Raw genomic sequence first — 18,297 nt, forward strand, 5'->3', positions numbered from 1 at the left:
GGGGGCCTGGGGTGGGGGTGGGGGGAGGGATTTTTCCCAGGGATTCTGGGTCTTCCACTTTCCCTGAGTTTTATTCCAGATCAGAGCATGGGTGCCCGATATTCTAGGATTCCCTAAAATTATGGCATTTCTGTATGCGGACAGCGAGGCTCACATGGGCCTGCGTTCATGTGTACAGACCTGTACACACGCATGCGCGTGCGCGCACACACACACACAGAGGCTTATTCTCAGGGACTTTCCAGAGTCTAAACTCTGTTTCCAGTTGGGAGTGGGGTGGGGTTGCTGAGGCTTTCTCTTACTAAACATTCTTCCAACATGCTTGTTTATGGTATAAATTTTGTTGTGTGCAGTCCTGCAAGATTTAAGCTTTTAAAGCAAAAAAGAAAAGAAAGAAATCTGTGTTCTTGAAACTCACAAGACAGGGTCTGCTTTTCCTATGAATCATCCCTCCCCGGGGGCAATGAGTGCTGCGGCCTGACTGAGGGGAAGCACAGCCCACACGGAAATGGGGAGGGAGGGGCACCCCATTTGCTTCTCAAAACTATGAAACCAGCTCTAGGTCAGGAGCCGCCTTCGTCGGAAGGTTTTAGGGATTCCAGGCCGCAGAAAACCCAGGGTCCAGGCTCCATGTCCTGGTCCCAGAGCACAGTCGTGGGGAAACCGAGGGATGGCAAGTTGCTGGTTTCCGGAGCCACCCTGAGGGCTGAGTGAGGACCAGGCCGGGCGGGTCCATCTTCACCTGCAGGTTAGCGATCCGATCGGAGCTCGGCTTTGAGTTACGAGCCAGCCACTTCCTTGTGAACTTTTCATTTCTTTACTCAAAAACTTTATTGTTTCCTTTGAGTAAGCTGCTTTGTGGCAGGGTTCTCCTCTGACTCATTTTATAGAATAATCCTATAATTTGAGGGTACGCAGCCAATGGCTTAAGAAACCCTCATGGAAAAACCGCAGCCTCTGCCGTCCGTGCTGAGAGCCATGTAGGCACGGGGGTTACTCACCTTCTTGATCCGGCTGCAGATGGCTACGAGTTCCTGGAGACCCTGAAACAGGTGGCCCGGGACAACACCGACAACCCGGACCTGAGCATCATCTGGATCGACCCGGACGACTTCCCTCTGGTGAGTGGCTCAGACCCGGGCCCGGCCGTGGTCGCCGTCACAGTCTCATGCTTGGGGTGGTGTGAGGGCCTCTCACGTGAAGGAGGATGTGAAACAGGAGGGGCACATGCATAAACTCAATGGCCACCCCATCCAGCACGGGAGATCTTGGCCACTGGGGTAACATTGACTTTGGGGCCTGGTGCTGACCCTGACGTGGTTAGATATATTTGTTCTCACTCCATGGAGACCAGAAGTCTCAGCTGAGCTGGTGAAATGCTTCTGCCAGCAGCCCCCTAGCTGCCTGCAGCCCATCACCACCCACTGCTGTAGCCTCTCTCATTTTTCTGGGTGGGGACCGTGGTTCTGAGGCGACCCAGGTCCTAAGTGATGAGAACCAGACGTGAACTCTTTGCATAGAGCCCAGAGCTGCAGGGGGAGGAGGAGCAACCTCTCCAGGGCAGGGACCCTGTCTCCGTCGGGTTCTCCCAGGTCCTGGCCTAGTGTCCAGCCCGGGATTAGCGTGCGTCAGAGCCTTAAAAGTCCGAACTCTTGCTGGTGTCAGCGATCAATGAGCAGCAAGCCTTGGTTGTGCTTGGTTTAAAGAGAATAAGCAGAATTTGGACAATGCACAAGCCCAGTGGTGACGATCATGAATGTAGCTGCTGTGTACTGTATGCCTGGAACTAAGGTAAGTTCTTCACATGTATCACCTCATCTAATCCTCTCAACACCCTGTGAAGTGGGGACTATTATAATCCCCGGGTCACAGAGGACAGGAACGGCAGCTGGAGAGGTCAAAACAGTGACTGGTCGGTGTGATGTTCCAACCCAGGTCTACGTGATGCCAAAGCTTCGCCGGTCAGTCAACAGACCTCAGGTTGTGCTAAGTGCTGGTCATCAGAACACGTTTCATAGGTTATAGATGGCAAGTCTAGCTTCTTCCAGGAGTTACCGTTCGGTGCATAGGCCAGGACTGGTCGTGCTATGGTTAAACAGACAACACCGAGGGGTTTTAGTGATCGCAACCAAGGCAGGGACTTCCGTGACACCTGAGGTCAATGCCATCATTTCGGGCGATTGTAACAAAATCACGGCCCTGTGAGGCGCTGTATGCTGTGACTTTGGCCACGGCCCGAATGCATTTCTAATTTATCAGGACTGTTTGGTTATGCAAGCTTGCGGATGGTCTGCAGCTCTGACCTGCTCTATATCTTTGCCTTGCTTTTTGCAAAGGAAAAAATCTCCGACTATTCTGATTTCCAGGGCCGATCAGGCTATATATTGGCTTGGGAGACTTTCCACCATGGAACGCCTCCGTTTTTAGCCCATGGCCCCCCATCATTTAGACCCACCCCGTCGGAGATCAGCCCACATGCCTGGCTGAATGAAGAGGCACGCTTCTTACTTGTATGCCAACTGACGGCGCGTCACTGCTTTCTCAGCGACCTCACGGGCAGGGTGGCGCAGCGTAAGGGGTTTTTAAATGGGGCATTGAGAGAGGCGGAGGGAAATCTCTCCCACCACATAAACTATAAAGAGCCCCAAGTAATTTGGGGATCGACTTTAGACCACCTCTGCAACGCTCCCCCCTGCAGCTGCACACGCGTCCACACGACACGTTTCATGGTTTGTTATGACATCCTTTCTTCCCGTGCTGATTTAAAGGGCTGTGGGCTGGGCAAGTCTTCAATTTCTTAAGTACCCGCAGCTGTTGGGAGCCCTTTACCCAGCGGTGACCTAGTTACTATGATGGGATGGCAGGTGGGGGCACCACAGAAAGTGATTTTAAGGGAATGCCCTGTCCCCGCCGTCTAATTTTACCTTCTGTTACCACAGCTCATTGCCTATTGGGAAAAGACTTTCAAGATCGACCTATTCAAGCCGCAGATTGGGGTGGTGAACGTGACAGATGTGAGTACGCCCCGTGGAAGCTTGCCCAGGCCCCCGTGGCCGGCCCCGTGTTCTGCCGAGCAGCCTTGACCGTGAGGTCCGCAGGGAGTCCAGTCCCTCATAAAGGAGCAGGACCCTGGGCCCTGCCCAAGCTCAGCGTGGCCCTTGCCTCGTCTCGGAGCCAGTCCCAACCTATGGTTCCCTGGTTCCCTTCCACGGCGCATGTCCTTGATTATGGGGCCAGCCTGACCTGGGTCACGGCCTATTTGGGAATAAGCCCCCCCGTACTTTCTTCCAATGCCCCGAAACAAGGTCTCTTCACACAACGGACCCCGCACTTGGAGCTGCCATTGCAGGGGGATGGTGGCCCATCCCCTGGCACCAGGTTGCAGACAGGAGACGGGGTCACAGGAATCAGGAGGAAGCCATGGGGTGGCGGGGCTTCTCCTCACCATCCAGGCCCCACTTGGCCCGAGGGCGGGAGAGGCTAGTGAGGAGGACTGGCCGAGCCTGAGGAATGGCAGACCTCAGGCCAGACATCTGATGCAGCTCCACACAACAACACACAGGGGACAGACACACCAGGCAGACGGGTAATGGGCGGAAAGGGATGGTCACAGAGGGTCCATCAGAGCCACAGCTAACTGGAGCCGACGCGTGTGAAGGGGGCCCGTTAGCCATTCCTCTCGCCCTGTCGGCAGGGTTCAGTCAGCTGGGGAATTCTACATTGACGTATTTTGTAAACTAGTTTTTATATTAATAATAATGTCAACAATTTGCTCAAGTTGAAACACTTCAAAACAACAGTAGGATATAAGGTGAAAAGCAAAAACACTCTGCACTGCCGACCCCATCCTAGTCCGATCCCTGCGGGAAACGTGGGTGGTAGTTTTGTGGCTATCCTACCAGAAATGTAATCCTATATAAGAAAGAGCTAATATGCTAATTAGACCGAACAGCAGAACCACCGTCTGGATGAGGCCAGGGCTGAGAGGACCGAGTCCCTTGCACGAATTTCGTGCAACAGGCCTCTAGTATATATAAAATAGAATATGTAATTAAGAAGTAGAAACTGGTAGTTACAAAACAGTCGCAGGAATGTAAAGTACAGCGCAGGGAATACAGTCACGAATATTGTGATAACCATGTATGGTGCCAGGTGGGGACTGGAAATACCGGGGGGACCACTTTGTCAAGTACATGATCAACTACCCACTACGCTGCACACCTGGCCCCAACACGGAAGACTGTTAAGACAGTAACAAAGACGAAGAGCCACATGTTACCAGTAGTATCAACTCATGAGCAGCACCGGACTTCATTAATCAATTAAAATCATTAAGAATGGGATATAGATGCTGTTAGGTAGGGATCTATATAACAGCCGCGTGGGGCCCTCGGCTCTGACTCGGCCGCGTGCCTCGATCACTGCCTCATCCTGCCCCTCCCCGCAGGCCGACAGCGTCTGGATGGAGATTCCGGATGACGACGACCTGCCCACGGCCGGGGACCTGGAGGACTGGATTGAGGACGTGCTTTCTGGAAAGATAAACACCGAGGAAGACGACAAGGAAGATGATGATGATGATGACGATGATGATGGTGACAGTGAGAATTCTGATGAGGAGGAGAATGATGACAGTGACGATGATGATGACTAGCTCCGGCTCCACCTGGTTTTGATGAAAACGGAATCCCGGCTCCCCCCTTCCACACGGACAGCACCAGGTGGCAGCCAGCAGCCCCGGCCACGCCCAGCCGCTCCTCCCCCTCTCCCAGCATCTCTTCCCACCCCTTCCCATCAGGAGCTGTACCAGTCAGCACATGCACATGCCTTTCTAAATCCAGTCGCCCCGCTCGGCAAGGTCAGGGGGGAACCGTTCCCCTCTGGATGGTCCTGACCGTCACGGGAAAGCTCTGCTCTCTGACCGCCATCCGTGGCCATGGCAGCGCTGGACTCTGGCAGTCCAGGGAGAGCCCTCCCCTCACACCGCTACTCAAGTTTACTTGTCTCCTCTGACTCCGACAGGGACAGAATGGACAGCTTGCTAACTCGCCAACACGCAGTGGCCGTATTATCATCAGAGCCGAGGGAAGACACACAATTAATCCTGTAGCCGGTGCCTGGCACATCGGTGAGACCCTCGTAGGGGAGGCTCAGCCTTGGAGACAGGCTTATGAGGCAGCTTCTCTTGGCTCTATGAAGCTTATTCTTCAAGTGAAGGTCAGACCATGATGAGCGCAGATCCGAGCCTTTGGATGGCTATCGAGAGGCCTTGTACCAGCGCATGTGGATGGATGTCACCATCACTTCCAGTATGTGGGGCACTAGGAGGGAGGTTAACGTGCTCTCTGAACTTCCCTTGCAACGGTTCTCAACCTGTGGGTCGCCACCCCTTTGGCGGTCCAACGACCCTTTCACAGGGGTCGCCTAAGACCATCCTGCATATCAGATATTTACATTACGATTCATAACAGTAGCAACATTACAGTTATGAAGTAGCAACGAAAATAATTTTATGGTTGGGTCACAACATGAGGAACTGTATTTAAAGGGCCAGAAGGTTGAGAACCACTGCCTTAGGGACAAGTCTCACATAGGGGAGGGGGAGACACTGAGAGAATGAAAGGATTTTATTTTTTCTGATGGGTCAGGTGGCTTCCTAGCCTGAGCTCGGGTCTAGACACCCCCTCCCATTTGGAGAAAGGGTTGGTTTATCCAGAGGTCAGTTAACTCTGCTTTCATCAGCACTCCCACAGTTGACCAGGACAGTAAACAGAGTTTATAGTGATGCCCCGAGGCACTAAAATAAACATGCTCAAGTGCCTTCAGAACTCTCTAAAAGTTATATCGTGCTCGGTAGTTTTAGCGTTAAGTTTGAATAATAATGTTCTAATTTATTTTCTCAATCTTTTGACATGTGTAAGACACTGCAAATTCTTCAAAAATAGGGCAATCCTTTTATGGAATACTAGCTAACTAACTGTCATTAAAGTCATATTTTGAAAATATTAAAACTGTCTCTTCTTTTTTTTTTTTTTGGAGAATTTTTATGAGTTCATTTGAGCCAAACTGATGGCCAATGCCGAGGAGCAAGACCCAAAAGCTCCCCAATATTAAGACTATCTTGGAAATCCTTTCTGATTTTCTGATCCTGCTCCCATTCCCCCCCCCCCTCTCTTTCTCTCTCTCTCTCTTCAGTTTTCCTTTCTGGCCTTCCTTCCTCTGCCCACCCTTTAAATGTTAGTGTTTCCCAGTATCTCAACTCTTTCTGACATGTTTCTAGGGTAGGATCATCCATGCCCATCAGCTACCACCTATGTGCTAATGACTTCCATGTCTGGGTTGCTAACCTTGACTTAGACCCATCTATTCAACTGCTCTTGGACATCTTGGTTTGGATGTTGCACAAACACTTCAAACAATGTACCAAAACCCAAGGCCATTACCTTCACCCCTAGGGTTCCCCTCCTCCTCTTAGTGGAGCCCCAGTTTGGATGAGTGATGTCACCATCTATCCAGTTGCCTAGGTCAGTGGTCGGCAAACTGCGGCCCCTTGAGTGTGGCTCTTCCACAAAATACCACGTGCAGGTGCGCACGTACAGTGCGATTGAAACTTCGTGGCCACACTCAAGGGGCCAAAGAGCCGCATGTGGCTCGCGAGCCGCAGTTTGCCAACCACTGGCCTGGGTGACCTGGCCCCTTCCCTTCTATGTCCATGGCATTTTGTATGTACCCTGATTCGCAGCACTTACTTATTTATTAATATATATTTTTTAATTGATTTAAGAGAGGAGGGGAGAGAGAGATAGAAACATCAATGATGAGCGAGAATCATGGATTGGCTGCCTCCTGCACACCCCCTACGGGGGATCTAGCCCGCAACCCAGGAATCAAACTGTGACCTCCTGGCTCAGAGGTTGATGCTCAACCACTGAAGTCATGCCAGCCATGCTCACCACACTTATTTAAATTGCAACACATATTTCATATTTGCCCTTTCAGTAAATTGTGGGCAAGGAATTTATCTTTGCATCCCCAGCACCAAGTAGATAGTCTGTTATTGAATTGATGAGCGAATAACTGATTCATCAGAATACCCGTAACACCCCAGGACTGCTGGGTAACAATGCATAATCCCCAGGACTGCTGGGTAAAACACTGCATGCAGGGCCTCCGTCCTCTTATTCTCGCCCCCCCCCCCCCCACACACACAACTCGAGGCAGGCGCATCCCAGGCTGGGCTACACTGCCAACCAGCCAGGCCCAGGCTTACCTCCAGTAACCTCTCGGGGAGGTACGTTTTCACAGCCATCTTTGAAGCTAATCTTTCAAACAGCCAAGGAATGTGGTCCGTCATAAAAGTGGTCTGTTCCCCAGCCCGGGGAGACCCCCTTGTTCACCCTGGGAGACGGTGAGCAATGCACAGGCGGTTTAAATCCCGCCCTGAGCTCCTGTGTCAGAGGCTCTGGGGGTCACTGTCTGGAAGCAGCTGCTTGGTCACTGGTCTGAAACGTTTGGAGCTGATAGTTACGGAATGTTTGGCCTGGAGCGCGATGCCATTGCTTTAACGTGAATGATCTCACTTCATCTTCACAAGGCTCTCAGGAGATGGGTCTGGTTATTCTCCCCATTTTACAGACGAGGAATCTGAGAGGGACACGGGGGGCTCGTGTCATTTTCCTGGGGTCACACAAACACTTTAAAAGAGGGTCACTATAATCCCATGTTTACACTTAAATCAAGGATTTAAACGAAATTCCTAAAATTAAGGAATCAAAGGATCCCATTTCTTTTTCTCAGAAAGTGTCCGAAGATGAACTCAAGTGCATGTCCCACAATCCTTTTCACTGATTACACCAAGAGACCCCTTCTCCGTTCATTTCGGAGGCGATGATCCATTTAAACAGTATGGGGGATGTCAGATCATTAGAATGTCAAGGTCATCCTATTAGGAAAAAATAACTCACTTGTGTTATCAAGAATGCACAATCATTTTCATGAGCAAGAAGCTGGAACAGGAAAAATGTGCAAAGCACCTCGTGTCATTTCCACAAATGCATCATCATTTTGTCTGGAATATGAATTCTCAGAACCACAGTAATAAGATCAGATATAGATACAGACAACATACCCAAAAGTCCAACATAGCTTTGCTTGTCTGATGTCAACAGCAGCCCGTGTAATGAGAAGATGCCTGTATGACACTTTGACACCAACAGGGAATTACTGAGTTTCCCTTCAAGCAGAGACACTGCTGTTCCCACGCCCCTGCCTCTGGCACTGGCTCTGCCTGATGCCATCCTGATACCTGTCACTCCACGTCCATCACCTGGTAGCTTCTCACTGAGACTCTCAAAACTCTGCAACATTCTATGGCTGCACCATGGGGAATGGATGGAAAAGAAAGGAATCTCTGGTTTATGTCCGCACACAGCTTTCATCTTTTCTCCAGTAGCGTTTGTTCATGAGGATATAAATGGTGCACATCTTGGCTGACGGCCCAGAGAAACAGCTTATCAATGATCTATACCATGAACATGTTCACACCAATTGCTTTCTCTCACTCCTGTCCATGCAACAGATAAGAATGTGTGAGCTGTCGGCGCTCCGCACAGGTAAAGAGATAGCTGAGTGAAAATCCATTTGTCAAATAATCAAGCTCCCTTTAAATAGAGCTAGCTAAAATAAATCACCAATTTAAACTGAAATACCAAGCCACTCACAAAAACAATCCAATATTCACCACCACCACCACCGCTACCCCAAATCCAGCGTATGACACTTTTCTCACTCTTGACTCAAAGATCTTTTTTCCATTTATGGATTTACTCAGAAAGGCCTGTTTCATCTCCAGGTTTTAGAGCCTAAGATTTCCAGTAGTCTATTCATTTAGAATATTCTCTTGGCCATAAAATGATTGCAACCAGGTGTGTGTGTGTGTGTGTGTGTGTGTGTGTGTGTGTGTGTGTGTGTTTTAAATGCAATGGTGATTCTACTTTCCCATTCAATCTACCCTAATTGACTTAGTTTTCACAGAAACTTGACAGGTTATCTCTAATAAGGTATCTAAATCATGCAAGAGCGAAAATGTCCCGTAAAAGTCTTTAGATGAGAAAGAGAAACAAAATTCCACTTAGGATTTCTGCTTATTTTCCAAGTTTTACAGAATAAAAAATGTAACATGTAACATGAGTTCACTGGGACGGGGGATTCAAAATGACCGGGATGCCAGGCACACCCTGTCCCTCAGAGACACTGGCACCGTTACTGATGCCACAAGGAGAGGAGGTCACAGCATAACCTGTGAATGCAGGCACGCGTGCTCCCGCAGACGGCTGCTGGCCGACCATTCATTCATTCACGTGTTCGGAATGTCTCCGAGAGCCCGCCGCCCTGAGGGTGCAGGGAGTCACACCAGACTCGCCATACACACGTGATTCTCAGGAGTTGAGGCTGGTCAGCAAAACTGGCCCTCCTGGCTACAAAGTGCAGCGTCAGCTAATCCGGGAGAACACGAAAGACCCCGACCACATCCTTGCACAAACGGTTAAGGCTCCGTCAGATACAGCGAGACAGTCTGTCACTCAACTTTTTGGGTTGATGCTGGATTCTGAATCTAGAAATGCAGTTCCTTCAACACAAAAGTCATCGTCAAAGAAACTTCTCTGAATGAGACCTGGCCCCGGCCCCTCTGGCCTGGCATCCGTGTTGAGACTGGTCATCCGCCAGGCTGGCTACGTGCACCCCGCAGTGAGCCGCACCCACCCGGCTGGACACGCCACACATGTGTACTCATAAGCGATGGCTTGGAAATCCAATTGGGTCATAATTTAGGGGTCCAGAAGGGATTGCTAGTTAATGAAAGCCTACATTATAAAGACAAGGAATTATTAACAAAGCTTGGATTTTCTTGTTTATTTTATCCAAATAGTACTTTTGTGCCACAAGAAATACCAAAGACATTCAGGTTAGAAGCCCAGGGGGTGGTCACATTTGTCCCAAGGCTTCAGGTAAGGGTGTTTTTATCCCACTGAGACAAGAAAACACCGATGTGTTCGAGCCGAGATTTCGAGCCGAGATGTATACATTGCAGACTCAGCGCCAATGGGAAGTGACCCTTCGGGAGTTAGGAATCTGTTGTTGTGCTGGGGACACTCCTGATAGAGACTTATTTTACAGGTGAAACAAAACAAGCGGGGTTATCTAAGGAGAGGTGGGACAAGGCCCGGTAAAGGGACTCACAGTCCTGACATCGAATTGTACTCAGTAGTTTGATTTCTTATCTGCCCTTTGACACCTGTCCCCGTTCCTGATGAGCACAATGCCGAGGGTGTGAGCACTGTCCCCGCTTCCCTGTCCTTTACTGAATGCAAACAGCAGGAGAGAAGAGGGTAGTTTAGGCACAACGGAGCCCAGACTTAAAGCCACAGGAACAGGGGAAAACAGGGCTGCACAGCTCCTGGCTAGGCCTGTGGGCGGTCCCTCTCCCCCCAACCCTCTCCCCCCAGCCAGCGACAGGATGTTGACACAGCACAGGGACCAGCACCGGGTCTTGGACACGCCACACATGTGTACTCATAAGCGATGGCTTGGAAATCCAATTGGGTCATAATTTAGGGGTCCAGAAGGGATTGCTAGTTAATGAAAGCCTACATCATAAAGACAAGGAATTATTAACAAAGTTTGGATTTTCTTGTTTATTTTATCCAAATAGTACTTCCGTGCCACAAGAAATACCAAAGACATTCAGGTTAAAAGCCCAGGGGGTGGTCACATTTGTCCCGAGGCTTCAGATAAGCTTGTTTTTATCTCACTGAGACAAGAGCCGAGATTTCGAGCCGAGACACATACATTGCAGACTCAGTGCCAATGGGAAGTGACCCTTCGGGTGTTAGGAATCTGTTGTTGTGTTGGAGACACTCCTGATAGAGACTTATTTTACAGGTGAAACAAAACAAGCGGGGTTATCTAAGGAGAGGTGGGACAAGGCCCGGTAAAGGGACTCACAGTCCTGACATCGCATTGTACTCAGTAGTTTGATTTCTTATCTGCCCTTTGACACCTGTCCCCGTTCCTGATGAGCACAATGCCGAGGGTGTGAGCACTGTCCCCGCTTCCCTGTCCTTTACTGAATGCAAACAGCAGGAGAGAAGAGGGTAGTTTAGGCACAACGGAGCCCAGACTTAAAGCCACAGGAACAGGGGAAAACAGGGCTGCACAGCTCCTGGCTAGGCCTGTGGGCGGTCCCTCTCCCCCCAACCCTCTCCCCCCAGCCAGCGACAGGATGTTGACACAGCACAGGGACCAGCACCGGGTCTTGCCCCAGGGGCGACACGGGCAGCACTGGTTTTTCTGGGGGTGGGAGGATTCTCAAGTTCTTTTCATTGAAAATCCAATGGCATCTGCTTCCGGCGGGGCCACATCTCTGGGCAAACCCAAAGCAAAGGAGCAAAAGCAGTTCCACCTCCGACAAACCCAGGTTCTGGTTCAAGGTGAAGTGTCCGCAGGCCCCTCCTCTGCATCCGAAATGCCAGCTCAGTGAGATCAGACCTCAAGGTACAGTGACCGAGGGATGGAACCGCACACTGGATGCCAACTTCCTCTCACTACCCGAGGCCGTGGCAGGTGTCCCCCTCTCCGACACCCTTTTTCTCACCTGCACCACTGAGGGAACCCACCTTGAGAGGCTGTGAGGATAACAAGGCCCTGGCCTACGTGCCTGGTGAATACGTCAGGACCTTCTCTTCCTTCTTTGACCGTATTCTCTTGTCCAAGACGTGGTCTGGTCTAAAGGTTCCGAGCATCCTCTGGGTTAAAGCTCAGTGAGTTCAGTTCTCGCTGTGGGTCTGATAGCTCCACTCACTAGCACTGAATCCCGGCCATGGGCTGTGCTCTAGGCTCAAGAACAACTCGCATTTACGTGGGATGGAACATGACCACAAGGTTACAGGGTAGTATGTTCACAGCAGGGATTTATTTTTTGTAACAAGATGCAGGAAGCATCAATGCTACCCAGAAACACAGCATCACATTACAATCGCAGGGTCGCTGCGGCAGGACTGTTTAAATATCGTGCCAACGTTCTGTGCTACCCTCAGGGTTCCAGCTCATTTTTTGGATGACGCTCAGTTTTTCAGCTGTATTGGGAAACATACAGTAAGGCTTCCAGGGTCATGGAGGTGGAAGGGTAATTGCCGCAGAACTTGACCTTTCTCTCTGCTGTCAGGTCAGACGGGCCTGAACAAGGTCCCGTGGACTGGCCTGCAGGTGGGCGGGCCCTGCAGGAGACAGCTCAGTGCCAACGCCGCTCACTCCTGGGAGGAGCCGGTGTGACCGAGGGAAAGGGGTACAGGAGGGAGGGAGGGGTCCCTGGCTATGCAGCACCCTCCCAACCATGGGTGCAATTAGGAAAGCTCTCAAACACACGGCCTGTGTAGAAGCACATGTACCTCACATGCTCATCCACAGAAACACACAAACAAGTTACCTACAAAGAGACATACCATCTGCCACAGACAACACAGATGTGCAGGTGCCTAACATGCAAACATGCCATCTACGTGCTAACACACACGCTGAGAAAGGCTCGTGTGCATGGAAACACCCAGCCACACAGGACGCGCGTCGCTGCTGAGAGAGCCTGACACAGCAGGGCCCGGGGGGAAGAGCCAACTGCAGGCCTGATTTGCTGGTCTCACTGAGTGGCTGGGACACTCTCTCCCAGGGGCAGGCATGGGGAGGGGCAGGGTGATCGCGTTCTGCCAACCTGAAAGGCACATGGCTCCCCACTGAGCCATATCCACATCTAAACATGTGCACTCAGAGGGGAAGCTGAGATGCAAGACAGAGGACTCCATGGGAACCTCATCCCTTTCCTACACTCGGCAGCACAGCCTCGTTCTCCCGATGGAAAAGGAGGTCCAAGCTCGGGCAACAAGCCACACACGACACACACATACACACAACACACACAGGCACGTGCACACACACAGGCAGTGCACACACAGGCACACACACATACACACAACATACACAGGCACATACACACAACACACACACGTGCACACACCCACAGGGGCCATCTACCTCTTACCACCCGCTGTGTGGGACCTGTCCTGTCTGTAGATTTGAAGAGGAGAGAGGGAGAAAGGGAGATGGTAATGGCCGGATAGCATGCTGGCCATGCACTTTCTCGAGGGCTTGCTTCATGAACCTGAGCGAAAGCATTCGGTGCTTCGACTTAACTGCTAATGCAAAGGATGGATGAACGACCACACCTTACCATCCCTTCCACCTCCGAGCACGCAGACTTCAACATTCAGGTCACGGGCGATTAAAAATGGCCATTACCTTCGAAAGGACACACTTCAGGACAAAAGTTATCTACTGGCTGAGACACCGCCAGGGAGACAGCGGTCTCAGGCGGGCGCTCATTACCTCCTGCGCTTTAGCAATTAACATCCACAATGTAAAACCTTCGGTTGAAAGTGATAGAAAAATCTATAAACAGTTAAGGCAAATGAAATCTGTCTCCTCTAATGTGGATGTATCTATAGGCGACCAGCCCCAGGGCACAGAACACCCCCTTTTAAGAAGAACAGCCGATTGGTTCCAGGAACTGAAATAAAGACGCACTGTGTTCCAGGGCGGGGTGCGGCTCTTCAGCGTGTTAACGCCATGGACACTGTCCCCGCTATTAAGGGTTTGAACGTGCAAAGTCTGTGTCCAGAGACCCTGCATTTTATTTTGGTATTCTTTCAAAAAAGGGTTCGTACAAAGTCAGTGTAAAAAAAATCAGTATTCAACTTAAAACAGAAACAGTAAAGGGTCAGTGTAAAAAAAAATCAGTATTCAACTTAAAACAGAAACAGTAATTTCAGAAGGTCTGACAAGGCTGAGGGAGAGAGAAACGGGTAGAGAGGAAATATATTAACCTTTCTTCACCTGCGGGGGTGCAGGCACCGAAGCAGCCAATCCGACGTGACCCCTCCGGGGCTGGCAACTGCAGACCGGGCTGGAAGCCTGGGCCCTGGGGACGCTGGTGAGCAGTGAACCACGTGCAGGCACATGGAGGGCGTGTCCACCGCTGTGCCCCCGATGCAGCAGCCTCGGACGTTGTAACCTTCACGCAGCCAAAGTCATAGACATTCACCATCTCCCGAAACATATTCCTGAGAAAGACATCACCCTAAGGAATGTCCAGCTTGAAGGGACCTACAGGCAAACACTAAGGACGGAAGCACCATGGTTACGGGGTGTGTTCCAGCAGCGGAACCGTGCGGTGACACAGCGCACCTCGGCCCCACGCCAGGCCGACTGGCTTCCCTTCCTTCTTTCCCAACACGTCTTCCTTTCGACCTGAAGGCTGTTCGTTCAAGAACACCGTTTTCTTTTTCAGGTACAGATATCCAAAGCCGACTCTGATTTAAAGAACGACACATGAATCCTGTGCCACCTGTGGACGCATAACCAGGGGGCGGTGTGGGAACACACTGAAGCGAGCAGACGGGGCCCTATGTGCCCGGGAAAGCACGAGGGAGCACCTGGTAAAGGTGTGCCGTGGATACAGGAGGCAGAGGGAGGCAGGAGAACCCGGTGTGGCTCCCCCCGAGCCCCTGCACAGGCTTCTGCCGAGCCCCAGCACAGGCCCCGGGAAAGCCCCTGGAACCAGCTGCATTTAAGAAGCTGATCACGGACCCTAAGACTGGCCCCCACTCCCCTTTCCTTATGCTCTGCGGCCCATCCTCCCTCCCTCCTTCTCTCTCTCTCTCTCTCTCTCTCTGGTGCCCTCAGGAATGAAACCAGAGACGTCTTGGTGCATAGGATGACGCTCAACCAACTGAGCCACACTAGCCAGGGCACCTTTCCTTCTCTCTTGACCAAACTCTACAAGCCAGGTCAACACCAGGGGCCGACCAGCCCTTCCCAGGAGTGAGCGGCAGAGGGCAGGAGTGGGGTGCACAGTGACAGTGGTCAGAAATCAGGGGCCGGGCAGCAGCTGTCAGCTGTCAGCGTGGTGGCATAGCCTGGTCTCCCCTGGCAGGCACTCCCGGGACGTTAGAGGCTCCACGCTGAAGCTGCCAGTCCGCCACAGTGTCAGTCCTCCCCGGTGGGTGGGGAGCAGGGGAGGGGAGCAGGGAGGGGTTCTAAGGGACATTCCAGCTGGCTTGCCCTCCTGGCGATCTACGGGGGGCGGCGGAAATCCACGCTTCCCTACGCAAACAATCCGTGGGAGCACCTGAGGCACATGGGCAGGGCCAGGTCCCTGGCAGCTCTGAAGGTTGGGCTTCCCAGGCCGGACCTGCCAGCCACGGGGGGGTGGTGTGTGTGTGTGCATGCGTGTGCATGCGTGTGTGTGCGTGTGCGTGTGTGTGTGTGTGTGTGTGTGTGTGTCTGTGTCTGCTGGGGGAGGGAGGAGGGGAGGGAACGGATGGGTGAAGACAGGTGCCCATCACAGAGTGAGCAAAGGCTACCTGCTCTGGCCGGTAGGGAAACAGGATCAGAAACAGAGCGGCCTGGTTTTCTCTTTGGGAAAAGAAAGATCCAATCGAATCATTAGTGCACATTTTCTGTTGTGATCTCTCTCGGTGAAACCTAAGGCAACAAGGAACAGCCCCTGGCTGCGGGGGGAGTGGAACTGGACCTTTACACACACACACACACACACACACACACGTCTGGCTTCCGGAACCAGGATAAAGACGTGTCCCCTGGGAGCTGTGGAGGGTGTGGCGCCGGAGACGGCGGGGACAAAGCTGTAAGGCGAGGCTCCCAGAGCCGCCCGCTCCACTTTGGTTACAGCTGCCACAGGAACGCCGGGGGACGGCCTCTTGAGAAGTCCCATCCGCCAGTCAGGTGTCCCCCGCATGGATTTCCAGGGCGACACCTCGTCTTCCTTCCAAATAAAGTGCAGGTCAGGCCGCTGGTCCAGCGCCGGCCAGTCTCGGCAATGAACGTCACACACACCAGGTGGCCCTCCGTGCACGCGGATCTCCCTCCCTGTTCTTTTCTTGGAATAAAGCCGCAAACGCAGGACTTTTACACCGACGTCTCCGACTGCAGGCGGAGGACAAACTTGTGCGACTTGGGGTCTACGAACTCCTCCGAGAGCGCGATGAAGGGGATCTTCTTCACAGTGACCACGAGGCCGAAGTCCAGGCACTTCAGGACGAAGACGAGTCCGTCCCGCAGCCCGTTCGTCACGGCCTCGTCACTGACCAGTCGCCACTGTGTGGACAGCCAGCGCTCCTTGTCGTACTGCAGCGTGGGGCCCGCGCGGAGGTAACGCTCCAGGAAGGCCTGGAACAGAGGAGGAAGGCCGTTAGGGAGAGCCACCTGGTCTGAGGGCAGCCCTATTACTGCAGGTCTGCCTCCTCCCACACTGGGAGCTCAGCAGGGCCGGGCACAGAGAACACTCCAGAACATGAGCTGCACACCTGCAGGGATAGACCTGCACGTGCACAGACACCTGCTCTCCCGCCGGCTGGCTCTGGACTGGAGCAGTCACCTAAGCTCTGAAAGTGGGGATGACAGCACCTAACTCACAGGCCTGCTGTGAGGACGAAGTGGGCAACGAACCATCTCATGGCAGGAGGTGACTACGATCAATGTTGCCAATCAACGCCAGCGATGGGGGTGGGGGTGCACGGCAAGTCTGAGGGCTGGCCAGGCCCCACCTCCCTTCACACCTCCTGTTGCCAGCTCCTTGGATTCTCTGGGGTCCCCCCACCTTCACGGTATCACTCCATCTGCTGAATGTCATCTTCAAATCCCCCCTGGCCCTTTAAGTCCTCTCCAACCACCTCCTGGGCCTCCAGGACAGATGAGCACGCCCTGAACGCCTGGGATCACTGCTGGACGCCCGGGCGGCTTTCCCTTTCGGGACAATTAACTGCTGACCTGGGGTCTGGGCCCCACATGGGACTCTCCTCTCCTGGGGGGCAGGCACTGGCTTCCCATTGTACCCAGCACACACCCGAGCTCACAGCACGTGTATCACATCCATCAATACCCTGACTCGGCTGCAGAAAGGATGAGCCGGCGAGACATAGAAAACGCTGGGATGTGTCACTCTGGTCGGGACACAGGCGGTAAGGGGTCCCCAGCACCCCCCTCGCTGCTGCCTCAGGTCCTGATCTCAGCGCTGCGAGCACCTGTTCTAAGCAGAGCTGAGCCTCTGGTACAAACACACTTCTGATATGACAAGAGCTCTTAGGAACCACACGAAAAAGAAACAATTCAACAATCAGAGAAATGAAGTCAGTAAGACAACTTATAGGAGAATAAACAGAACATTAACCTATGAAAGACGTCCTGGCACATTAAGAATTTTTACAAATATGAATTCAAATAGTAAGAAATCTTTTTCCTTCTCTTAGGTGGGCAGTGAGTAAAAAGAACGGTGACCCCGATGCTGCTGAGTGTGGGGGGAAGAAGCAGTGTCCCCCCCGGATCCGAGGATCCCAGAGGCGAGTGTAACACTGCCTCACGCCTCGGAAGGACGGCCTGTGACCCGGCGGCTCCTCCGCGAGAAACGCGTCCTTTAGGAACACCAGCACGCAAGCACGGAAACACATGCAAAGCGGACAGTCACGTCAGCACTGTGCAGGCCAGGGGCTGGCACACTGTTCTCTGAATGTACATGTTCTCGGCTTTACAAGCCCCACTCTGTCACCGCCACTCAGCTCAGCCTCGTGGAGAGAAAGCAGCCACGGAAGATATGTAATAAGGGGGCGTGGCTGCGTTCCGATCACACCGAGGAACAGAAAGGGCCCAGCCCCGGTGCAGACTCACAAAAGAGCTCAATTGGAGAGTGTACCAACAGGCAATCAGTTAAGCGCATCACAGGATTCAATGGAAGGCGGTGCGGCTGTTAGAGGGAGTGAGTCCCATGTGTAGGACAGAGATCGGGAAGTCCTGACATCGAAAGACAGCCCGAGAGCTTTAAGGAAGAAAGCAAGTTTCCAGACTATATGTATGTAGGATACCATTTGTCCCCCACCCCCCATTTCTGCTTTAAATACAGTCACACTCACACACACACACACACACACACACACATACACACACGTGCACACCCCCCACGCTACCAGGAAGAACTGTTTGCCCTAGGGAAGTGGTCGGCAAACCGTGGCTCGTGAGCCACATGCGGCTCTTTGGCCCCTTCAGTGTGGCTCTTCCACAAAATACCGACTTTCTGCCACGAAGTTTCTTTTTTTTTTTTTAAATATATTTTATTGATTTTCCACAGAGAAGAAGGGAGAGGGATAGAGAGCTAGAAACATCGATGAGAGAGATTGA

At 52.2% G+C, this 18,297-nt stretch overlaps 2 protein-coding genes across 3 annotated transcripts in view; one reads left to right on the plus strand and one right to left on the minus strand.

Annotated features, from left to right (window-relative positions):
• CASQ2 (calsequestrin 2 (cardiac muscle)) overlaps positions 1 to 5,433 on the plus strand; it is a 43,953-nt gene extending 38,520 nt beyond the window's left edge. The window contains exons 9-11 of the mRNA XM_005859959.2: positions 1,021 to 1,121; positions 2,940 to 3,014; positions 4,448 to 5,433. Coding sequence (XP_005860021.1) covers positions 1,021 to 1,121; positions 2,940 to 3,014; positions 4,448 to 4,654 — 383 coding nt within the window. The 3' untranslated portion in view covers positions 4,655 to 5,433. The remainder of the gene's footprint in view (positions 1 to 1,020; positions 1,122 to 2,939; positions 3,015 to 4,447) is intronic.
• Positions 5,434 to 13,825: 8,392 nt separating this feature from the next.
• The window catches only part of VANGL1 (VANGL planar cell polarity protein 1), a 35,149-nt gene continuing 30,677 nt past the window's right edge, over positions 13,826 to 18,297 (minus strand). For both annotated transcript variants that reach the window (XM_014534544.1, XM_005859960.2), the window contains exon 8: positions 13,826 to 16,296. In XM_014534544.1, the coding sequence (XP_014390030.1) occupies positions 16,036 to 16,296 (261 nt within the window). In that variant the 3' untranslated portion in view covers positions 13,826 to 16,035. The remainder of the gene's footprint in view (positions 16,297 to 18,297) is intronic.

The sequence above is a fragment of the Myotis brandtii genome, unplaced genomic scaffold (assembly GCF_000412655.1).
Source record: "Myotis brandtii unplaced genomic scaffold, ASM41265v1 scaffold131, whole genome shotgun sequence".
NCBI classification, from domain to species: domain Eukaryota; kingdom Metazoa; phylum Chordata; class Mammalia; order Chiroptera; family Vespertilionidae; genus Myotis; species Myotis brandtii.